Here is a 25,869-nt window from a genome sequence, read left to right on the forward strand (position 1 = left end):
AGAAGATGTTGTTGGGTCACCTCTTGCCTGTACTTCCCCCGTCATACTGGAGCTGACCGGGGAATGCAGCAGGGATGTTGCAACAAAGAGGCTACTGGATTGGCAATCACCGGGTTCAGTGGCATATGCCTCTCAGTAACTGGGCCCTCGTGTAGGATGTCTGCCAATTCATATACCTGGGCTGGCACTACCGAAGCATTCAGCCCTAAAGTATCAACCACCCTATCCACTAGTGTCCGAAATTTGGCATGGGCGTGAGTGTAAGGCTGGCTCTAGTGTAATTCCACATCTGGGGATGTGTCCAGCCCGCTGGCGTTTTGGAGCCCTTGTGCCAGCGCCAAGAGACCTGCCTAGTCATCAAAATAGTCAACGCCATCCGTCCCTGCATAAACCGGATCGATGTCCCCTTGGTCATCTCCACCGTCGGTGCCAAAGATGGACGCCATAGAATTAAACAAATCGTCCTGGGAGAGTGGGACGAACGAACCGTTGCCGATTGTCAGGGCCAAAGGCTTATCCCTTGATGTCGATGGGATGACTGTTGGCGTCGAACATTGGTCACCGAAGAGGCATCGCAGACACCCAAACCCTGCAGCTCGCAGGAAGACCCCTGCATCGAGGGTTTAGGTGCTTTTCTCGGCATCGAGCCAGAAGGCTTTCCTGATGCTGATGGCATCGGCACTAGGGCTTGCATGTAGTCGGGAGTACCGAGCCCTGTTGCTGCCACTGAGGCCAGCTGCTTGGGGGGCACACCCGCACCTGCAGCTGTGTGTTTTTCGAACATAACCAGCATCTGACTTTTAAACTCTTCCCACACTTCTGAGTGGTCGGCACAGCCAACGGCTTACCTCTTTCTGAGGAAGAATCGGAATCTTGTTGGTGCCGGTGGTGCTTTTTTCTTATGAGACTAAGACGAAGAAGAGTAGCTCTTAGAGTGGGACTGCTTCTTCATCTTACGCCGATGTTTCTCTTTGTCTTTTTCAGGGTTCAGCCTCTCAGTCTCAGCCTCAGAGGACCGAACGGTCAACCACGCAGGAGATTTTGACGGCGGTTTGGCCTAACATGAGTTTGGCTGACCCCTAATGCTCCGATTTTGGGTTCATCTTGCCACACGACACACACACCTCTGTGTCATGACCTGTGCCGAGGCACCACACTTGTCATGCAGGTCGGTCACTGACATTTTCGAGTGGCACCTTTTAAAATCCAAAATCTGAGGCGCGGATATCTCGTGGTCGAGAAAAAAAACAAATCTGATGAAAATAGGTTGAAACAGACTCAAATGGCACAGTGTTCCTCAGAGCAGCATGTCGAGCACGCAAAAAAAAGGAATAGAGGTATGGGGCGTAGTGACATGGTATATATATGACGCTCGAGCCGGCGATCAAGCACCTAGCAAGATGGATCAACGTCTGAGTCGAGGTCCACTACGCCCCTTGTCGAAAAAGTTTCCGAGCAACAGAGCTGGATGAAGATATCTACCAAATGAGGAATCTGCGGGAGGAAGGAAATCCATTAAAACCTATTTTTGAAGCGCATATTGATGTGCCACTTTTAGCAGAACATGTTGGTGATGCACGTCGTGGTTGAATTGCTTATGACGCAATACAGAAGCCCGACGCCTGCCCCACCTAACCACTCTCAATATCCATTGGATGTAGCCTGCAACCTGGTCCAGAGTCCAATATGTCGCCATAATGGCATTGGGGGCCATTGTACATAGTTTGCGGCCACAGCCAGTGGCTGCAATCCCTGGTGCATGGGCTTTAGCCATATCGCAAGCACTACCAACCAATCTACAGAAGAAATTGGGCAGGGAAAATTTACCATAATGCACCCTACAAAACATTTTCAGAGAATTTGAACACTTCTTATAACTGAAGATATTTCATTCTGTTACAACACTGTATGCAAGTTATTAAAAATTCCTCTTTAAAATATGAAAAAACTATACATTTCATTTAACATCTATTTTGCAGTGCAAGTTGACATGTGTCTCTTTGAGCAACATATTCTGGGAATGCAAGGTGTAGCTGAGGTGCCTGGGGCATGAGGTTCAGCCAAGCCCCATTCCCCACCAAGGCATTTACAATAGCCACTGGAGCTAGCGTGCAGCCTGGTGAAGTTCCAACTATACCATAATGGGAGTTTTGGTGAAAATCTGTCCAGCGGTTTGAGCTGCAGGTATGACAGCATTTTATGTCCTATTGAAGTCAATACGAATTTTGAAAGTTTTAAGATCCCTCCTAGAACATTTCGCCCCTTAATGAAACCAGTACAAAAAAGAAGGTGGGTGAGGCGCGCACTCCCGGTCCTGGTCAATTGAACCTGTTGCAAAAAATATAATAAGTAGCTGGGTCAAATCCCAAAATGGACAAATATTCACAGGGTTAGATCCCTTCTGCTGCAAATCAGGTACTCAGTAATAACAGGGTTAGATCCCTTGCTGCAAATCAGGTACTAGTAATAACAGGGTTAAATCCCTCAGCTGCAGTTCTGTGGTCTGTAGTTGTTCTCCTCCTAGCGCTTTCTTATCTCAAATAATCATCAGGGAGGCTGTTGAGCAGGTGTGTCTAATTAGACTCAAAGGATTCTGGTAGCTGTAGTGAAAACGTTTTTTTCTGTTCAGGTGACCAGCAACTGACACCCCTCCAAAGCACAAGTCCTTCCCAAATTTGGGCGAGGGGAGAGAACCATCTTTATGATTCTCCAAAGTGGGGCACAGTCACCCCGTGGCGCTGCCTCTGGAGCCCGGGACTCCCATAGCATTCAGTACAAAAAAGAAGGTGGGTGAGGCGCGCACTCCCGGTCCTGGTCAATTGAACCTGTTGCAAAAAATATAATAAGTAGCTGGGTCAAATCCCAAAATGGACAAATATTCACAGGGTTAGATCCCTTCTGCTGCAAATCAGGTACTCAGTAATAACAGGGTTAGATCCCTTGCTGCAAATCAGGTACTCAGTAATAACAGGGTTAAATCCCTCAGCTGCAGTTCTGTGGTCTGTAGTTGTTCTCCTCCTAGCGCTTTCTTATCTCAAATAATCATCAGGGAGGCTGTTGAGCAGGTGTGTCTAATTAGACTCAAAGGATTCTGGTAGCTGTAGTGAAAACTTTTTTCTGTTCAGGTGACCAGCAACCGACACCCCTCCAAAGCACAAGTCCTTCCCAAATTTGGGGGAGGGGAGAGAACCATCTTTATGATTCTCCAAAGTGGGGCTGTCATGATCTCTGCTTCCAAAAGATCAGGACTTGCCCGACTCCCTTGGAAGCAGACCCATAACCCCGGTTCCGAGTGCCAGCCAGTCCCAATTGGGACCTTTTGGACCCTGTCCTGGCGCCAGTGGCACCAGGCTCATAAAGATGCCCAGTCCCAGCGCTGGAAGCGCCGGGCTCATAATGCTTGGGTGGATTTACCTGCAGCAGACCATGCTGCTTACTTACCTGCCAGTTGAACCCCTGATCCTCTTCTGTTTGGGACTACTTTTCCTGTTGGGTGGGGCAGGAGCCACTCCCTAGGTTCAGAACACTGGAACTCTTCTGGAAAGCAGGAACTCTTTTCTTACCTAGGCGTGGCTGTGGAAGGAGACACCTAAGCACTACAGGAGGCTATTTAAACCACACCCGATGGATGAATCTTGCTTTGTGTTATTCTGCATTCTCTGCAGCAGAACGCTCATCGTGTCTTCTGCTCCTGGGCCTAAGGGAACAAAGGCTTACCATCCTGGAATCCAGTCTTCAGCAGCACCTGTAAAGACAAAGAAAGAACAGGTTAGCACTACGGTCTTCAGTGGCAGCGCATCTCTTACCTGGTCCATCGGCTGTCACCAACGCCTCGCGCTGCATTTTGGCATCTGAAAGACAAAGGCTTACCTACTCTTCGCACGCTCCGGAGGTCTTTGCACTGCATTCCGGCATCTGAAAGACAAAAGCTTACCAGCTCTTCGCACGCTCCGGAGGCCTTCGGCGCTGCATCCCGCATCTGAAAGACAAAAGAAGGTGCGTTTAAAGACATTGGGCAACTTTATTACTCACGTGCCATTACTCCTTCCCACGCCGAATCCAGTGGGTATTCCAGCACCCTTCAGCTTCTCTAAAGCTCCGAACTTGTACCTGCAAGATAAAAGGGACAGTTAGTGCGCATCGTGAAGCAGGCTACAAGCGCTTACTTACGTGCTTCCAGGCGCTTCTATTCCTCACGCGGGTTCGATCCTCAACTCTCATCAGCCCACCATCCGCCATCGCCGGAACCCTGCAAAACAAGAGATATCATTACAAAAGACTTTTAAGACATTTGAAGTGCCCAGAACTTACCGTTCGTGCAGTTAACGACGGACAGCAGTCCTCTGAGGTCAAGAGGCCTGCACCCTTATTCAGTGAAGAAACTGGTTACGGCACCCTGCCCCGAGGCAGATGGAGAGCTTGGCGTTCACTTACCTAAGGTGAGGGCGTTAACCTTTGGGGTTCTACAGGAGAAGAGAAAGGGAAGAGGAGAGAGGCACCCAATAACCCCAGTTCATTAATCCCATATTTTCTATCTGCAGACATCTTACTCTTTCAAGTCAGACATACAGTGCACAGAGGTCCAGCCCACAGAGCCAACCGTGTGTTACACATCACCTTTGAAGATACGGCATTCACCCAGTCAAGACCGGCGCCTCTGCGGGAATCAGGTGAGCGTTACAGGGGCACAGTCACCCCGTGGCGCTGCCTCTGGAGTCCGGGACTCCCATAGCATTCAGTACAAAAAAGAAGGTGGGTGAGGCGCGCACTCCCGGTCCTGGTCAATTGAACCTGTTGCAAAAAATATAATAAGTAGCTGGGTCAAATCCCAAAATGGACAAATATTCACAGGGTTAGATCCCTTCTGCTGCAAATCAGGTACTCAGTAATAACAGGGTTAGATCCCTTGCTGCAAATCAGGTACTCAGTAATAACAGGGTTAAATCCCTCAGCTGCAGTTCTGTGGTCTGTAGTTGTTCTCCTCCTAGCGCTTTCTTATCTCAAATAATCATCAGGGAGGCTGTTGAGCAGGTGTGTCTAATTAGACTCAAAGGATTCTGGTAGCTGTAGTGAAAACGTTTTTTTCTGTTCAGGTGACCAGCAACCGACACCCCTCCAAAGCACAAGTCCTTCCCAAATTTGGGGGAGGGGAGAGAACCATCTTTATGATTCTCCAAAGTGGGGCACAGTCACCCCGTGGCGCTGCCTCTGGAGCCCGGGACTCCCATAGCATTCAGTACAAAAACTTGTGGACTTGTGCTTTGGAGGGGTGTCGGTTGCTGGTCACCTGAACAGAAAAAAACGTTTTCACTACAGCTACCAGAATCCTTTGAGTCTAATTAGACACACCTGCTCAACAGCCTCCCTGATGATTATTTGAGATAAGAAAGCGCTAGGAGGAGAACACCTACAGACCACAGAACTGCAGCTGAGGGATTTAACCCTGTTATTACTGAGTTCCTGATTTGCAGCAAGGGATCTAACCCTGTTATTACTGAGTACCTGATTTGCAGCAGAAGGGATCTAACCCTGTGAATATTTGTCCATTTTGGGATTTGACCCAGCTACTTAATATATTTTTTGCAACAGGTTCAATTGACCAGGACCGGGAGTGCGCGCCTCACCCACCTTCTTTTTTGTCCTTAATGAAACCACACCAAACTTCCCAAAAAGATTCAGAGTCTATATATTTTTGGGAATGTTTTTTGAAGATTCGTCAAACGGCAGAAATGTTATAAGGCACACAAAAAGTACTATTCTTAGGGGGAATTCATCTAAACCATAACTATGTATGATTGTGCACACGGTACAGCCTCTAACCACTAAGAATACTGTGGTAGATCAGAATCAGGAGACGGACACAGTGAGCCTCATTACGACCCTGCTGGTCCGGAAACAACAGTGGTGGTAAAACCCCTGCCACGGTGTTTCCAGACCGGCTGATTCAGAGTCCTGCAGGCGGGAGGTATCACTCTCGCCAGGTCTGACCTGGCGGGATTAACACCACCTGCCTGCAGGCAGACATGGAAACACTGGCTCTGTCATAGATGGAACCAGTGTTTCTATGGTCCCCATCCCCATGGAGTCCTATGTGACTCCATGATAATGAGGATTTACAGAATTCCGCCTCCGGAATTACCGGGTCAACGGGGTTGTAATGCCCCGGTGATTCCGGCAATCACAGAGGCGGAATAGTATTACGGGTCCGGCAGCAGCCTGCCGGTTTTTCCAGCACAGCTACCGCCGGACTCGTAATGAGGCCCAGTGGCTTTTTTGCTGACTACTACTTTATTAGAAAACACAAGGCCTAAGTTGTCCCAAAGCCTAAGATTCTTCAACCTACTCTATATAGAAAAACATAAAAGGGTGCTTGTCAGGATGTCTTACAAAAATAAAAGTCCTCGGTCCAGAATTCTTTGCTAACTTGAGTTCTAACCATACCACTACAAAGGAAAAACATACATTAAACAAAGGCATAGTTTGGTCCCTTGCCCGATTTAAAGGGGCAAAGCTGGTTTCTGAGCCCACACTGGTGTGTCTATGAAAAGGGTCTCCTCATCCAGATGCAAAGTCAATCAAGCACACTGAATGTCTCTTCACTCTTTCTCTCTCCCCTTAGGTTTGTTGTTGGTCTAGGATTTATCTCTCTCTCCTTTGCTCCACCAGGGTTTTGTCTCAGTCTCTTGTCTTCTTCCTATTTTGCCACTTGGGGACCCTTGGCTCATATCCAGACTCTGGACTTGCTCCTTCTATACCCCACCTAGCGACTCCTGGCGTTCTCTCCACCTGGGAAATTCTTGGTCTTCACCCCACGTTGGGGTTTCTCTACTCTCCCCCCACCTTGGGGTCTTGTTGCTCTCACACCACCTAGGGGTATCTTCGGAATTTGCCAGCCTTGAGGCTTCTTTAGTCTTACTCCACCTTGGGGTCACTTGAGGATCACCCCACATAGGGGCTTCTTTGCGATTACCCCACCTTAGGGTCTGTTGGGGATCTCACATCGCCATGGGCTCTCGTTGCTCTCACCCAACTTTGGTGTTTCTTTGTGTTCCCCCCACCTTGGGTCTTATTTGCTCGCACCCTGTTTTGGGTCTTCTTTGGGATCACCCCGACTTGGGGCTTCTTGGCTCTCGCCACACCCTGGGCTCTTGCTGCTCGCATCCCACCTTTGGGTTCACACCGCCTCAGGGTCTTGTTGCTCTCACTGCACCTTGGGGTTTGGTTACTCTCACACCGCCTTGGGGTTTCTTTGGGTTCACCCCACCTTGAGGCCTCTCACTTAGATTCTCGTTACTCTCACCCCTGTCTTGGGGTCTCGTTCTCACCCCACCTTGGGGGTCTCATTACTCTCACCCTGCAATGGGGTTTCATTACCTTCACCTGGCCTTGGGGTTTCATTACTCTTACTCCAAATTGGGATTTTGTTGGGTCTCACCAACCTTCGCCCAGTTTTCCCATGAGCCAGCACGTTCCTCTGCTTTCCAGGCAGTGCTCCTCTGGAGGGTCAGAGAGTTTGCTCGATGTGGCACGGCTTATTCAACTTTTCTACAGGCTTCTGTGCCAGGCACAGCTTGCTCTCCTTTCCCACTCGCTTCTGGCGGGACTCTGGCGAATGCTTCCCTGCATGCCAGTTATTTGCATCTTGGGAGGCGTTAGTTATCCCATTCTCTTCTGTGCCGGGCACATTCAGCACCTTTTTCGGCAGATACTGTGAACATTCCGTGGGCTCAGCTGCCCCTGGTTCCACCACACATGCCGTATGTTCCCTTTGTGCTGCCACACCTCCCACAAGGAGGTCTCCGGCCCTTTCCAGCTCCTGGTACTCTCTCCTCCTCCTTTCCAGTTCTGATTGGGTCCTTATCTGCCACTCCTCCAGAGGGTGGGATTATCCACTGTTCTCTTGTTCCAGGTGAGGACGGTGAATACAGAGTGTCAGAAACCAAACCAGCCATTCTCACAGGAAGCTGCAAATTATTATACAGTGTAACTCCCACATAGCCAACAAAGGAATTAGGGCCTGGGGGTTAGGGAGGATCATTTCTGGAGATTTTTAGTCTAAAGGGAGTTTAGCCCAAGTGGGATCCTGCTTGCCATGTCCCCTTTGGGGAGAGGGGACTAATTCCCTGGATTCGTCACAATACCCTCTGAGTCTTTGTACCACACTATATTATCTATACGATTCAAAAGTTGAGATCTGCAGAGGAATTCTTACGGATGAAAATCTTTTTGACTTCAAAACAGATTTAAAGCAAGCAGCTTTGAGGAGGTCTCACATTGCACAAAGGTAAGTTACCTGATTTCTGATTTTGGCACTGGTTGCTGGAGTCAAGTATGTGTGCTCCAAGTACCATGCTCTTTCCTGAAACACCAACTTAGTTCCATATAAAAGACAGAACTAAAGAAACAAAATGCAAACAAAAAAAATGTAATTAGCAGAATTATATGTGACATATATATTATACATATTATATAACAATGGCATTGCAAGGTCACATCAAATCACTATGGTTCATTAAGTAGCTGTGTGCGCAAGATACATGTCGTAGAAACCATTGCCCAAGATACCACACTTACTTACGCAGTCTTTCACTCTAGAATCGTGACAACAATAGAAAGAGGGACAAAAACTAATTCTTAGTTTCAACTAGTTCCACACACACTACATAATATATGGGAAGGGGCTAAACTGGCAGATTTAGGGGACTTAAAATGTAGTATTTATTTGTTGTAGTATATCTAGACCAATTTTTTCAGTCACCATTTAAATATAAGGACATTAGGAGGAGTGATATATATGTTTTTGATTGTTACTTCTCCATGCGTCGGCATGAATAATGGTCAGTGTAACCTTTCAGCCACCTTGTATAGCTCAGCTTGTTAACAGCCTTTGCCTCAGAGATGTTTCTGATAAAAAAAAACATTTGTGGTACCTTCTTAGAAGAGTAACTTTTGTAAATTAAGGATCCACAAAGGTAATAAGAGATTTGGTTTCTTGAGAATGAAAAGTAAAAAGTAATGCACTTGAGTGAACATATTAGTAATTTTAGAATTCTAATCTCCAAAGGTGGATTGCCACACATTAGGGCGAAACAAGTGATCTTCCTTGAAATTAAAGAAAACATTATCTTAAAAAGCATGTAAACTGTGTTTGTAAAGAATGTTTTCATGTCATGAGGATTTAGAGTTAGATGCAACTTTCCATTGAATAAACTTAAAATAGGAGCAGAACGTATTTTCAACTTTTTAAAAACGTGGCATACAATGAAATGTGAGCAATAATTGTTGTGGATGGAAGACCTTTATGGCAATGTGCAATATATATATATCACAAAAAATGATTGGTTCATTAAGAAATTGTGCAATTGATGATTTTTTGGTATATTGAGCATTTATGTAAATTCTAAGATTTGATTACCCTCATTTTTCAGCCACTGAAGAAGATCCAATACTGATCTGAGGGACTGGAACATGTAGTTGTATGAATACATTGATGGGCTATTTATTATCTTCACCAAGTGATTGTTTATATTAAGTGGGTATGTCCAGATGGTGATCTAATGACTCTTTGTACCCATATAACATAACTGTCTCTATGGAGTGATTATTGTTTTGTTGTGGGGTCATCTTTTTAATATTGTACTGTAAATAGTTACTGTGTATTTGTATCTTATTATCCATTATTCTTTTATTCCACATAATTTTGAAGGATGTGCACAACCTTTTTTTGCACATAATGTTTTACCTTTAAAGGGATGATAATACAGTGGTGTGATAACAGTAGCCCATCCAAAAGGTGTTAGTATTAAGAGACCCTCTTGTTTTTGTAGAATTAATTCCGACACCTCATCAGTCATGTGTGTTTTTTGCAGGATCTTCCTTTCATGTAGAAGCTAGATCTTGCTTTGCCAATACTGTCACCAAAGTAGCCTCAATAATGTTTTGCACTTGATCCCAGGGAGAATTCAGGTCAGGGTTGGTTTAGGAGCAGGATCAGCATATCTATGTTAATGCTTCTGCTTCCTATGTTTCTCAGGCGACTTATTAAAACAGTGGTATAGAGAGGATATCAAACTCAGTCTGGTGTTCATGCTTAGCGAGCACTTTCTTTAATGAAATGCAGATCACAGCACAATCTTACCTTGTCCAACATTGTGAAGTAAATGCCCTCCATACTTTGCATACCTTTTGCGCTGTACAACACGAGCAGCACATGATATGCATTTCTCGGTATCTATGTCGCATACCCACTGCTGTCTGTTAAAATCCATGTATGCTTTCTTTGATGCCATCACATTTTCCCCTGCTTTGTCTCTTCCTACCTTGTTTATTACTTGTAAGTTGGTAACAAGGCTTCTCTGTGGCTCTGTCTTGAGGCAGATTTGTTATGCATGTGGTGGTACCCTCAATCTAGACACGATCTAGATTGAGGGTGCATCTGCTCCAAAGATGGCCCTAACACAATCCATCCCTCCCCCAAATAGCTCTGCTTTTTTCCTGTAGGGAGGGTAAACAAATTATTCTTACCACAGTTTATGTCTCGGTCACCAAAAAAATAGGCCGGGGATGGGGTGGAGAGTATGTTTATAGCCCATTTTACAGGTATGGGTGGTGCTAAAGTGCAAGAAAGAAATGTTTTTTTAACAGACAGCTTGATAAACAAAGATATAACCTGTGGCTGACCCCCTTCATTAAAATGAGCATGTACACAGAAGATGGGATGAGGAGGTAATTGAGTGAAAGTAAGTCCTGACAAAACAGTGCCATATGCGTTTATTTCTAGACTGGGGCCCTCATTCCGAGTTTGGAGGTAAGTACCGTCCCTTACCGGCATGGCGCAAATAGCGTGTCCGAGCTGGCAGTAGCCTGCTAAAAGCATACTATTACGAGTTCGCGGGGACAAGCTTTGCGCCATGCCGGTAAGGGACCTAGCGCCATGCCGCAAAAGGGCCCGAAAAACCCCCTACTGGCATGAATCGCACCATAGACAACACCACCGCCATAGACCAACGCGCCATTAGCAGTGACGGTAAATAGCGGTCACCGCTATTTACGGTCACCGTTAAATTGCGGAACCGGAAATAGCATCATCGCACAGGAACGAGAAGGAGCACGGCGGCCATCTTTAAAAACACAATCCATTGCCATCCTCACCACACAGGAACCCTGGCATACTGGTGAGCGACCGGAAAGTACCAACAACCACCCAGGAATGCCCAAAGCACCAAAGAAGTGAGCTGCCCGCCTCCGAAAGAAGCAGTTCAGCCCAGATGAGCTGCAAATGCTTGTAGATACCCTACACAAGCATGCTGGGACTGTTTTTAGCAGCAACATGCGGAGGGAGGCGGTGCAGAAAAAAAAAAAAATCTGGGCACTAGTATGCCAGAAGGTGAGCGCAGTGGGCAACACCCCCCGCACCGTAAAGGATTGCTGCAAAAGGTGGGATGACCTGCGGCTGAGGGTGCGGAGCATCCTTTCTGCGAACAGAAACCAGGCCTTGGAGACCGGAGGAGGCCCAAGTTCGCCAATAAAACTCATGCCGTGGGAGGAGACATGTGCAGCCAAGATAGGGGCCGAATCCATTGAAGGGGTCGGAGAAATGGAGTGTGGCGAGACGTCATCCGCTGATGGAGGTGAGTGTCCAAAGTAAATACTGTTATGGCAAATGTTATGAAAGTCACTGCTAACGTCTGGCCAAAGAGTCATGGCATGGTCGGCCATGCACACCCCCCCTGTAAATCATGCCGAAGCAAGTGAGACCCAAGCCAGTGCCAGGTGCAAGGCCATAATGTACATGACACATACCACACAAAGTTGCTCATTCCATGAGGCACACAGGGTAGTTGATGTAAACAGTGTGCATGTTAGACAGCACAGTACCTGGCCAACATGAGTGACACCGACATATGCATGCATTGACCACCCAAGTATGGAATGACGTGCGGTTCCCTACACAAATGCCGATTACCCACATTTGTCTGAATGTGCTATCGTAGCCATTTATGAATGCTGGCTATCCAAACATCACTCATGCCGTCCCTCTCTTCCACCCCCACAGGCAGTGAGCATGACAGTGAGGAGCAGGAGAGCAACCATCCCAGCACATCCAGGGGCCAAGGCAGGGGCCGCAGTCTCCCAGCGACAAAGACAACACTGGGACGTTCACCACCAGCACCAGCAAGGCCCGTGGAGGGTGCAGCACCCCCGCCCCTCCCTGCAGACACCTGCCCAACGCCATGGTCCGAGGAGTCCAGTGTGGCTGGGGAAGTGGCAGCCATGGCCCTCCTCGAAGTTGAGGACAGCCCTAATGACATTTGGGAAGCAACTGAGGACGACACTGTGGAAGTCGTGCACAACCCTGAAGACTTCTCAAACTCCCAGGTATCCTTCAGTGACTCTGGTGAGAGCGACACACTGGAGCAGTCTTGCCAAGGACAGACACAGGGACATGGCAGTCCTGTGTACAGTCCCGTTGAGGAAGCGCCGGCAGGACATGTCAGCCCGATCCCCAGCAGGGCCACTGCTTCATCCACCGATGTACAGCGGGCTGACCAGCTCACTGCCCTGATAATAGAATTCGTGCAGGACAATCGCCAGGCCAGGGAGGAGTGGCGTGCTGATTTGAGGGCACTGGGCCAGTCCATAACGGAAAGCACCAACCACCTCTGTGAGGTGCTCGACTGCAGGGCCGATGCTCTGGAGGTAGCTCATCCTGGCCAACAGCCTCAGCATGAGGACACACCATCAATGAGCAACTCCACCCAGACCAGCCCGCTCCGTCGGTCGCTCCGTGCGCAGCGCCTACGGGACATGCCTCCCCCTGGCTCCTTGTTTTTCACATTGATATTTTCACTTTTAATACACCGGTGTGTAACAAAAAAAACAGAGTGGACATTCATCATTGCGCATGTGTCATTTATTCTTGCACAGTGCATAGTGTACATGTATCCCCACACCCAGTGCCCTATGTCCTAACATTATGTCCCCCTCTGCTGACTTGTGTGTCAGAAATATTGTGCAATCAATGACTGCCGCACGGCACGTCCCTCCTGTGCATCGGCACCGTGATGATGTCCTGCCACATCTTCCTCCTCCCCTTCATCATCATCAGGTGGTAGCAGCTCCATGTCAGGGGGCAGGGGCACGTTCCGAGGGATGCACATATTGTGCAGTATTACACATGCCATGGTGATCTTGGTCACCTTCTCATGGCTGTAGAGGAGTGCCCCACCCGACCGGCTGAGGCAGCGAAATCGTGCCTTCAACAGGCCAAAGGTCTGCTCTATCACCACACGTGTACGGGTATGGGAACGATTGTAGTCCTCCTCGTATCTGTTCTGTGGGTTTCAGACAGGGGTCATGAGCCACGACTTCAAGGGATAGCCACCATCACCACCATGAGAGTGGAATGAAGGTAAGTGTTCGCACATTCATGTAGGACAACTGTACTAGTCTTACATGGAAGCAGGTAATTTGTGCCCACACGCACATGTCCCTGGATGCATTGACCCCATTTCTGGCCCGCTATGTGTCCTGTGCAATGGACGAATGGTGTGGGTTGCATCTTCAAGATGGGTCATGGTGTGCACTGACATCTTGTTGCACGTGCATACAGCAGTGTTGGTGTAAAATCAGTGATGAGTATTGTTCTGTGGAATTTGGTAGTAGGGAGCTTTGGCTGTACTCAGTTCTATATTGGGCATTCTGCACTGATCAGTTCCATGGTGACATGCAGCACTCCTACGGGTGTGCCGAACCAGTGACACACTGTGGTATCCCAGGTCGACTCAGTTCAATGCATGGCCAGGGATAACTGTCCTGTGTGGTGAAATGCGGGAGTCAGCAACATCGCGCATATGCAGTGCATAGTGCAGGATGACCTTACGGTGTGTGAGGGCCGCTGATGAGTGGTGCATGTGTTGTGGGATGTGGGCTGGTTACCTGTTAGTCATGTAGTGATCGGTGTCGGCCTTACTTCATCACTATGGGATTTGGTTGTCATGTACCATTTCAGTTGCTTTGGGGCACAGTGTTCGGTGATGTGCACATCGTGCACTGACGTCAACATTCCCACCCAGGTGGAGTATGCATCCTCCCCATTCCCACCCAGGTGGAGTATGCAGCCACCCACCTCACAACCCCAATGCACTGCCATGGCCCAGTCAGGCAACTCACCAAGCAGCCAGGCACGTCGTCCAGCATGTCGCTCCATGTAGCGTGGTAGCGGGGAGTTCCACAGTACCAAAGAGTCATAAGTTGATCCTGGATTTCGGGCACAGCAATGTGTGATGATCTTGCTGGCGTTGCATACCATCTGCACATTGATGGAGTGGTATTGCTTGTGCTTGCGATACACCACCTCCATAGCATGCGGGACCACCAACTCCACATGGGTGAAGTTGAGGGCACCTCCACAATTTGGCATGCCTGCCAGTGCATGGAAGGCAACTTTTGTATCGAATATCTCCTGGGGAGTCCGTGGTAGGGATATGTAGTCCCTTGTGTGCTTGAGGAGGGCATCCAGTACTCGGTTCAGTATCCGGGAAAATAAGGGTTGTGATATGCCGTGCATGTGCCCCACTGTGTGCTGGTAAGTGCCTGTGGCAAGGAAGTAGAGCACAGACACTACCTTCAGTAGAGGGGGATGGCGGTGCGTATTTCTATGAGGCTCACAATGTCGTTGTGTATCAGGTCCACTATGGTGGTGACGGTGTCACGTTCAAGCCGGTACAGGGTGTGGATCTGCTCAGGTGTTAGGTTGAAGGGGGTGGCTCTGATGCGAGGGATTGGGGGCTGCCGGCGTGGTAACGGTGGCTGCACTGGTCGGGCAAGCTGGGACTGTCTCACCCTCCTTCTCCTCCCGCGTCTCCTCTGTGGTGGCGGCTGTTGTTGTTGTTGAGGCATTGCAAGCAGGGCCTGCAGCTCCAGTAATGCTACTACTATTGGTATCATCTTGGTGTGGGAGGGGGTGTGGTGTGTGGGTGTGCTCCTTTTGTACTGGCCCTGACTCCATTGCCTCCACCTGTGCTGATTGTGTGCACCTGTGGCTCTTGGAAACACTGCTCAGGGTTCTTAACGCCTGGTCGGCGATGCCGGTATTGACTCCATGCTGGTAAACACTTTTTCGGCCTTCAGGAGGCCGTTATTTGCATGTCCGGGACACTTGTGATCTTATCCTGTTTACGGCATGCCGCTAATGCCGGCATGGTGCTTCGCGTGCGTGCGCCCTGACCGCCATTTACGGCATCTTACTTTACGGTGCCGTAAATAGCGGTCTGTTTGGTCAGAATTGCCCGTAGCGGTAAGTGATGCCGGTAATACTTTACCAGCATAGTTTTTTCCCTTACCTCCAACCTCGGAATGACCCCCTGGGTCTTGGGAGGAAATTTAAAGTTACTACTATTATGATTCCATAAGGCAAATGTAGCTATAACCACGCATGAGGATCCAGTCCTTTGCTATTTTCTCCTGCCAACCCTCTACAGTCCGGTTCCCAGGTGCTGATGTTGATCATAGCATATACCGATTGCTTTTGTTGGTAACATTAGAGAGCCTACTACCTTAGAACAGTGTGCCATTTATCATCTATCAGAAAGAACATTACCAGGGGTAAGTAATTTGTTCTTCTAATCTCATCTTAGATAGACTCCCATAGCAGTAAGATGTAGCTGAGAAGGGAAGGAGCTAACTCCATGGCAATCATGTTAGCACCTGTTGGAGGACAGCTTTGCCAAAAAGAGACTCACTGGCAGATATGGTTTCCAGGAAATTGTGTTTTGCAAACATGTGTATGGAAGATCATGTCGCTGCCTTACAGAAATTCTTTACACATACTCCTCTTTGAAGAACCGAGGTAGCTGCCACACCCCCAGTGGAGTGTGCCCTGAAGTCTTCAGGAATGTGCTTAACCACCCTAGTGTAGTATTAAGAGACAACGCACTATCCATCTGGAAATGGTTTGCTTTTGTTTACTCCCTTGCACGTTTTCGTGCCTGTACAGCCAATAAAGAGTGGGGCAGCCATAAGGAATGTGAGTACAAGGTTTAAGTCCCATCCAGACAACATGAAGGGGGTCAGAGGTAAAGTGTTAGTTAGGCCTTTTAAAATGTTAACCACCAAGGGGATTCTGAAGTACGATCCTTGTCTGGTGTGCGCTTAAAAATAGATAGCGCCGCTAAATTGCACTTGACTGTGGGGACATGAAGACGTTGTCTTGCCAGATGAAGTAGAAAAGACAACAGCATTGAGATGTTGCATAAAAAGGGATCTGCATCCTGTGCTCTACACCATCCTAAACGTTCTCCAACGAAAGCGGTATAGAGCCTTTGTTGGCCGATAGCAACACCTCCATCACATCTTCCGGGAAGGTTGCAATCCATATAACTTAGCCTTTCAGATGCCATGCGTGCAGATTGAGCGTGTACATGATCAGGTGAAGAACCAGCCCCATTTTCCTGAGAGAGAATGTCTGGTCTCCGGGGAAGATGATGTAGAAGACAGATGGCCAAATCCAGAAGGTCCAGGCAGCATGTCCTCCTGGCCCAGTCCAGGACAATTAGAATCATGGTTGCTATGTACCTCTTCACCTCGAGATCACTTAAGGAATGACAGGAATCGGTGGGAAGGCATACAGGAGCTGTACGTTCTTGTTCGGTAATGCCCGGAGTTGCATCTTCAGTCTTCAGAGAGGAAGTGATGTGGGGTACATTTACCAGGACAGCAGAACTTCCCCAACATCACTAAACTGAATTTTCAGCAGTTACAAGAAGAATGGCTGCACTGGCTCTGCGGAACACTATTCCCTTGTTTCAAAAATGTCCTTTGCAGTTACAAAAATAATGGCTGCACTGGCTCTGTCGAGCACATATGGGGCGAGATGAAAGGGGCGTGGCTTGACACGCATGGAGTGAGGAGGCTTTGGTCCGGAGCTCCAGTCGAGATCCTAGAAAACAGATCCTTAACGCACGGCAAAAGTGCACAAAACTGGCCAAAAAATTAATAGAATGCTGGCGGAAACTTTACTGCACAACTGATGAGAAGACCAGAGAAAATCGGAGTGGGGTACCAAGCTAAATTCCCCTGAGAAGATCCTTTCCAGCGGGCGAAAAAATGGCGGGCACAGCCGAAGACTGCAGTTAAGAGTGGGGAGGGGCCAACCACCGCTCCGGCACCCTGAACAACACAGCAAACTGCAGCGAAGCGGACTCCTGGCCAGGCGACAGGCCGACATCCAGTGCAAATGCGATAAGGTAATAGAGCTGCATTGGGAAACAGGAGCTGCTCCAGGGAAGAACAGAAGAAGGCGGAGATCGCGCACCCCAGCCGAAGCGGAAGGAGCGCAAGACACGATCGCCACCGCCTGAACAACGCAGCAGACAGTGAAGCGTGCACACCCTCAGAGGCAGAGGGAATCCAGACCCGCGATGACGGAGAAGAACTGCTGGAGTGGTGAACAGAGCAGCGCAGTGAGCAGAAGTCATCAGACAGCGGTGCCCCGTCCCTTGGACATGACACGTTGTGGGACAGACACTCGCCAAGGAAGGAGGTTGCCAGAGCCAGGGAGCAGAAAAGCCAGCCACGAGGGGGCCCGGCCCGGACGACGCATGGACGGTCCACGTCTTTGGCTGTGGTGGAATGAAGATTGGCCAGGCGCACCTGGGAGGCACAAGACGGAAACCAAATAGCAGACCCTGAAGGATGCCGACCGACCACCGGACCAGGAAAAAGCCCACTCTGGGCAAACAGCAAGGCAACACGACCGAGAAGTCCCCCGAACCACCAGACACTACTGAGTACAAGACACTACTGAGTACAAGGTGAGAGGCGCAGCATGAAAGGGGGCAATAACGCGCTGGGGGCAAACGCAGAGGCGGCCTGGTTCCACACATATAGCACCCCCAAGACACCAAGCGGAGGAGCTGTGTGGCAGTGCACGATACGCGGGCTAAATAACAAGAGCCAACGACGACACAGGGCCCAAAGCAGGCACAAAATATTTAAAAAAGGGGCCTACATGCAACACCAATGACAATAGGCCTTCTGCGCAACCTCAGACCAAGAGCTGGAACGACTGGTTACAGGGCCCTACCCAACAACCACAGCGAACACATCCGGACTCTACTGCCCAATGCACGGCACAAAAATAACGCCGGAGAACAGCACAGGCAAACAAGTCCAAGCTGCACTCCAGGAAGTGCATGAGCAAATGGGGGCACAACAGAACGGCAGGGCTTGGAACAACATAGGGAGGGCCCTAAACAAAGCGGGGGCTCTTGAGCGGCGGGACAAGGCTTGCAGCGACGCTAAAGAGCGAGAAGTTACAAGAGCAGCAGACAAACACAAAGCAAAGATGTTGCATAGTTCCCCCTGTCCAAGAAGGGAAGATAGCAGTGGATAGAACCTGTAGCCCCACAGTCCTGCATCACTGGGATACAGCAACTCCTCGGATCCCCAGAACTAACTACATCAACATAAATCCTGCACCCACAGCACCAGTAAGCTATGCCTTCCACCAAAGACAAGGCAAAGGCATCAATAATGGACTCATTTGCGGCAACCAAACAAAAACCCAAGTCGCAGGGAGAAATGCCTACATCAGAAACCCAAAGACCCACTGAAACAGATAATCGAGATGGGCAAGTGCTGGAAGCCATAACTGCCCTAAGGTCCTTCATAGACACGAAAATTGATGAAGTAAAGACAGATATGCAGCTAATGAGGCAAGATGCGAGGAACTTGCCAGAAAGGGTAACTGTAACTGAAGCTGGACTACAAGAGACAACAGAGGCCACAAGAGAACTAAAATCCAAGGTAGCTGAACTGGAGAGGAAAGTCACAATGCTGGAGCCAAGGACTGAGGAAGCAGAAGGTCGGGGCCGGCGCAGCAATATCAGACTGCTCGGAATCCCAGAAGGAATAGAATGCCTGAATCTGACCAAATACGTGGAATCCCTACTGCAACAGGAAATTGGTGTGGGCAAGCTCTCAAAAGGCTTTGCGCTGGAGAGAGCCCACAGATCTCAGAAGAAACCGCCAGCAGGCTCATACCATCTCCCATTAATTGCGAAGATCCAACATTTTCAGGACAGGGAAATTATACTTAGGTACTCGAGAGAAGGCGGGACGAATCCAAAATAACTATATTAACTATATATCCCGACTATACTCAAGCCGTACAGAGAGCTAGAAACTCGTATGTCCCGATAAAAGCATGCCTCAGACAATTGAACCTGAAATACATGCTACTCTACCCCTCCAGACTGAAGGTGATCCACAAAGGGAGAGCAATATTTTTGGAAACCCCTGCGGCTGCCAACATGTGGCTGGATCACAACAATCTGGCCGATGGGAAGGAAAAAGACCCTTGATGCACACCGCTGCAAGAGAGCGAGAAACTGAGGAGAAGCAAGATTTGAAGAAGCCACTACTAATAGAACAGAACTACTAACAGAAGACACTAGAACAGAAGACACTACTAATAGAACAGGAAAGAACGCCTGTGAATACATTGCCCAAACGGCTGGGGAAGAGCTCGCCCACCTAACCTGTGTGTTAACACCCAACCCTCGGAATGACCTAGAGCTGGCCTGTTGCCGGCACGACCACATCTGCGCTGGATGCCCTGGAAGGGGCTAGACAGTGCAGAGACACCCGAGCACAACGCTGGTTGTGAAGTTGCTGGGTGCAACCGTTTGGACTGCATTTGTTGTTGCAGTTGTTTTCTTTTTGTACCAGAGTCTTCATGCAGCACAGAAAAGGAAAAGGGTGGCCAACAAGTCGAGGACACAAGAAATGAAGTGAGGGGGCGAGAGGGAAGAGGTGCTCTGGAGGTAAACGCACAAAACTGGAGGAGTGGAGACGGAGAGGTGCCTGGAAGCACTGCAAAACCAAATGGCAGCACAACTTAAAATACTAACATGGAATAAACCAATGGTTGGGGTCCTACTTGCGCAGGAACAGGATCAGGTCCTATCTGCGCAGGAAGAAAGTGGACATTGTGCTGCTCCAAGAAACCCACCTCACCTCACAGCGGACGCCCAGGCTAAGCTACAAGAATACTGGGGAGGACAGGGGCAATGGGCCTCATACTCGTAAGTATGCAAGGGGAGTGTACACTTGGATCAGCCCTGGAGTGCCCTTCCAGTTAATTGGGATTGAGGCAGACACAGAAGGGAGGTACTTGATAATATGCGGTGCAATCGAGCAAGTTGAGATCTGCATAGTAAATTCGTATTTCCCTAACCAAGGCATATCAGCATACCTTGGTAAACTGCAACCCAAATTGACTAGGCACAGGGCGGGCCTTTACATGTGGGGTGGCGATCTCAACTGCGTGAGGGACCTGGACTTGGATAGATCTGAGCCCCCACAGAACTGGGTTGAAAATACCCCAACCGCACTGAACACCACACTGGGACAACTAGATCTTGCGGATGCATGGAGAGAACACCACCCCACGGATAGGGTTTATTCATACAACTCTTCACCTCATGGCCTTTACACAAGAATTGATTACATGTTCATCGACAAGGCACATCTAGCACAGGTAGAGTCAATACAATACACGGGCAGAACAATCTCTGACCACTCGCCCTTGCTAATGCACTGGACAATGAAAGGCCCCAGGCCCCCCATCTCACTATGGCGAATGCCTACAGAGGCACTAATGGACCCAACTTTCAGGGATGAGCTAGGGGAGAAGCTTGTAGAATATGTCACAACTAATAGCGGTAGTGTAGACCGCTGGGGTACAGTGTGGGAGGCTCTGAAGGTGGTAATGAGGGGAGAGATCATAGCTGGGGCAGGGGGAATCAGAAAAATGCTGAAGAAGGAATTAGAGGAGCAGGAGGAGGAAATAAAGCAAAAGGAGACCACTAACTCAGGGTCCAGTGTAGAGGAGGAAAGCCTACTGGATGCAAGGACAAGCTGTCAGCAGGCGTGAGGACGGCTGGCTAAATTCGACTATATAACGCGCACCACTAGGACACATATAAATGGTGACAAACCGGGCAGGCTGCTGGCATGGCTATGTAAACGAGAGAACCCGAAACACCCAACGACCATGCTGAAAGATGAGGTAGGGGAAACTAAAAGGACACAGAACTCAATAAACGACACTTTTGCCGACTTCTACTCCACACTATATGCACACAACACCCTAGTGCCGCTGTCAGACATACATGACACCTTAGAAGAAATCAAACTCCCCAAGCTGAACTAGCAACAACAAGAGACTCTAGAAGAGGCAATCACACTAGAAGACATCACAGACGCCATTAGATCCCTGGCTACATGTAAGACCCCTGGAACAGACAGGCTTCCCCCAGAGTTCTATAAAGCATACGAAACAACGCTTACCCCGGTGCTCCATGAGGTGTACCAAGAGGCCTATGAGATAGGAAACCTACCCAAAAGCATGAGAGAAACATTAATAGCCCCAATACCCACACCACACAAGCCAACAGATGAATGCGACTCATATCGCCCTCTGGCAATGCTAAATTATGACAGCAAAATACTGGCCAAGAGACTGCCCAAAGTGATAGGAAGCCTGGTACATGAGGACCAAAATGGCTGTGTGCCTGGTCGTAACACGACTGCCAATTTACGCAGGCTACAACACATTATGGCACAAACAGAGGGGGACCAAGATCACCTGGCAGTGATGTCACTAGATGCAATTATGGCATTTGACTCCATCTACTGGGAGTGGTTGATAGAGGTGCTGCGGGAATTTGGATTTGGGGAGAGGTTTGTGCGATGGATTAAGATACTGTATAAAGATCCCACGGCAAGGGTAAAAACGGGCAAAATGGTTTCAAGAGCTTGGAACATGCAGAGAGGAACCAGACAGGGCTGTCCCTTGTCGCCCATGCTCTACCTTCTGGGGCTAGAACCAATTGCAATTTACATAAGGAAACAGTTCTAGGACGCAGGAATATGGGTAGGTGGGAGGTATCATGTCATATCGCTATATGCAGATGATGTCCTGCTATATCTGAGAGACCCTCAGAACAATGTCCCAACAATCCTAGAAGTACTGGACAACTTTGCAAGCTACTCAGGAATACGATTCAAGAGACAAAAATCTTGCATGTTCCCACTAGCGGGCTTAAGGGAGACAACAATAGAAAACTTACCGGAGGTGGGGATACAGTGGCAGCTAGACACATTGAAGTATCTGGGGGTCAAGATCAGACACACGCCAGAACTCATGCATGAGTATAACACAATGGCAGTAACACAGGGACTCCGCAACTCAACGAAATTCTGGTCCAAACTCCCGCTTTCAATGATGGGGAGTGCATCGATAGTTAAAACAATCATCCTGCCAAGATTCCTATACTTCTTTCAGAATATCTGCCACTACATCAGGCCACCTTTTTTCCGTAAACTAGAAGCCCAGATCAGAGATTTTATATGGGGAAGGACGCGTCACAAATTGGCACTGACCACACAGGGGGCATAGAGCTCCCTGACTTCGAAAGATTCTATCTGGCGGCCCAGCTAAGCCACGTCACCAGATGGCTGTGGAAAGACGTCACCAACGAAAAGGGCCTCCTGCGGGACCTAATCAAACCTGCACACATGAGAAATACTGTGGATATCACGAGATCATAACCGCAGTGCACCTGTGCCTGCTAAACTGGGCAAACAAATATGGGGAAGAGTTAAAACCATTACGCACCTGGAGAACCCTTACTCCCCTGATATACCAATTATGGTGGAGATGAGAACAACACTAACCGACCTCAACACCATTAGATAGTGGGAAATAATGGGCATATACACCTGGGGGGACATGTACGAGGAAGGTGAATTCAGGAAACTGGAATCGCTGCATGAGAAAGAGGGGCTGCCAACGGGACAGTTCTTATTTTATTTTATTTATTTATTACGCGCCGAAGCTCGCAAGCATCAGGGCGCGACAAAAAGATTCTGGGACAATAATTTCACGGGACAACACAAAAGAAGGGAGAAGAGAAGCAAGAGAAGCGACCCTGAGCGATGAAGTAGAAGCCTAGTTATTTGAAGAGGAAGGTCTTCAATTGCTTCCTGAAAAATAGAATGTTGCTTTCCAGTCTAAGGCTGCAAGGCAGTTTATTCCAGTGAGAGATCGCCAGGTTTGGGAAAGCTCGACCTAGGTCGGTGGCTTTGCCTGGGGGACAGGGATTGATCAATCCTTGTTTGGTAGATCTCAGGCAGCGACTTGGTTCAAACCAGCTGAATTTTCTTTTTAAATATGCTGGCGCCGTGCCGTAGAGACATCGGTGGGTTAAAGTCAGTGATTTAAACTAGATCTGTTCTTTCACTGCCAGCCAATATATAAATTAAAGAGTAAGGGAGAAAAACTAGCTCCCTGAGGGACGCCACAATCTACAGGTTTGGGTGAGGTGGAATGGCCTCCCCAATTGATTTTAGAATTCCTGTCTTCTAGGAAAGATGAAACCCAATCTATTACATCTTGGGAGCAGTTTCCAGCTACACCTAGGGCCTCTCGGAGCTTTTTATGATCTAATAAATCAAAAGCTGCAGAGAGGTCCAAAAGGATTAACAGTCCTGTCTTGCCTTTATCCAAAATGCTCAACATTTCGGTCTGCAAGTCCAGCAGTGCTGACTCTGTGCTGTGAGCACTTCTAAAGCCCGATTGTTGGGGGTGTAGCAGGCTGTGTTGGTCTACATACTCTTGCAGTTGTTTGGTTGCTACTTTATCAAGTACCTTCAACAGAAAATTACAATTGGTAATGGGTCTTACATAAGTGGGGTCTTGTTGATCTAGTCCGGGTTTCTTGACTAAGGGAGTGACTGTGACAGTTTTAATTCCAGTAGGCACTTTACGATCTCTAAAGGAGGCATTTGTCATACGACAGAGAAAAGGGGAAAAGATTTCAGCGTTGTCCAGAATCAGTTTTTGAGGTACGATCTTATGGTTCCAGAAGCTCAAACACGAGGCCAAAAGGAAGTGGGGAGACTGGCCAGCTGAGCCAACAACAAACCCCCTAGTGACGGAAATGTACAACCTGAGCGATGGGTGGAGGCCAGTGTTAAGGCTCTACGCTCAATTAAACGATAGGCCCAATCCCTGCAGCACCACACTAAAAATCAAAGGGGAAATGGACACTGGCAAAGGCATCACTGACAATGAGTGGGAAAGAGCAATGAAACACCCGAAAAAGAAGTGTCCAGGAACGCCAGATTCAGGCTAATACAAACAAACGTCCTATACAGAACGTACATGACCCCCAAAAAAGTAGCAAGCTTCAGGAGGCAGACAGAAGCGCAATGCCCATGGTGCACCTGTGACAAAGCCGACCTAATGCACATGTGCTGGGGATGCGAGAAAACGAGTATCCTCTGGACAAACATAGAACAGACATGCAAGAAAGGTGGAATTAAAAGGTATATTTGGACCCCGAAAGAATGCCTCCGAGGCACGTACCCCACACGAAGCAAGATCAAACATATAGTGAGGGTAATGGACATGGCATGTATACTTCATGTGCCCCAAAGAAAATAATTCAAAGGCATCCCTGCTATGCTGCCAGCTCAAAACTTCCCACTGAAAAATAAAATATTCTGTGTTTAAAATGAATGCGCACTGATGCCATTTCAATTTTTTCAACAGTACACAGTTTGGTTCCAGTAAGACACATTCATGGCCATCTATCTTCAGGTTGTACACCAGCAAAGGAGGGCATTCCTCACTGAATGGCATATGTGTCAAGCAAAACTTGTGAAATAGCAGAGAAATTTACTCCAGGCCATACAGCGAGCATTTTACTTTTGCAACAAAGTGACACTGGCAAAATTCCTCACAAGAAGCTCTCACTCTCCTTGTTTTGAACAGATTCCTGTGTATTAGACATTGACAAGGGCTATGGAAATGTTCAGAATAAAGATGCGGGGAAAAAACACATTTGTAAAGGACATCCAAGAAGAATTAACCCATGTGTAAAATGGTGTTTTTTGCTAAGCAGGAAAACATCTTTTGAAAGTGAAATGTTAAAATGATGCCCTGTGCTTGCACAGAAATGTGATGGAAGATGAGGGGTTGCTCCAAAATATCCATGATATCTACTCCCAAAAAGACTTGCTTTCTGTTTAAAGAAAGAAAAAAGAAAAAAAGAAATGTCTTTGAGACCAGCAGAACAGGTTTGGCAGACACTGGCTTCAAAGGGCCCTGCCTCCCCTGGGAACAGAATTACCTTCCCCAAATGGACCAGCCCCTGGGCACATGGAAGGGGCCAAGGTGTGGGATGTGGCGACCTCGTCAGACTTTCTAGCATTGCTCCAGCCAAGAAAAATGGATCAGGGGAACTGGCCTTGTCACAGGCAAGTGTGAATTCCTGGTGACACCTCTCTTCAGCTGCATCTGCCAGAAAGAAAGTTGCTATGGTAGCCCTGCTGCACATAGCTGACACAGGGGGGTGGTGGGGTAGGATGACTGGGGAAATCTTAAGGACTGCTCTCCAGTGACAGATGCCATCTATTTGATTTAAAGGACTTTTTGATATTAAAGTATTTATTTCAGTAACCTAAAGAAACAGTAATGTGAAATTATGACCGTTTTAATGGCATTTTTGGGCCATTAAATTAAGACATTGTGGATTGTCCGAGCATTTGGGGGACGCAAACGGCATTAAAGTGTCATTTCTGGGGGAAGCACACATGCAACAGTTATAAAACGTAAATGCAAATATACCCCCACACTGTTAGGCTCATGTATATCGATTTGTAGGATGTTTGATAAAGTATTGTTTTAATAGAATGCCAGAAGAACAAAGCCATATCACACAAACTTGGCGTTTGGACAGAAATGTCCCTTGTGAAATATGGAATCTGCCTATCTAATTTTCCTGATGATGTCATTTG

At 48.1% G+C, this 25,869-nt stretch overlaps 1 protein-coding gene across 2 annotated transcripts in view; it reads right to left on the reverse strand.

Moving 5' to 3' along the window:
- The window catches only part of ACOXL (acyl-CoA oxidase like), a 1,650,624-nt gene that overhangs the window by 84,180 nt on the left and 1,540,575 nt on the right, over positions 1-25,869 (reverse strand). For both annotated transcript variants that reach the window (XM_069606843.1, XM_069606844.1), the window contains one exon: positions 8,294-8,395. In XM_069606843.1, the coding sequence (XP_069462944.1) occupies positions 8,294-8,395 (102 nt within the window). The remainder of the gene's footprint in view (positions 1-8,293; positions 8,396-25,869) is intronic.

Source organism: Ambystoma mexicanum, chromosome 4p (assembly GCF_040938575.1).
Source record: "Ambystoma mexicanum isolate Mex_15411 chromosome 4p, UKY_AmexF1_1, whole genome shotgun sequence".
Classification (NCBI taxonomy): Eukaryota; Metazoa; Chordata; class Amphibia; order Caudata; family Ambystomatidae; genus Ambystoma; species Ambystoma mexicanum.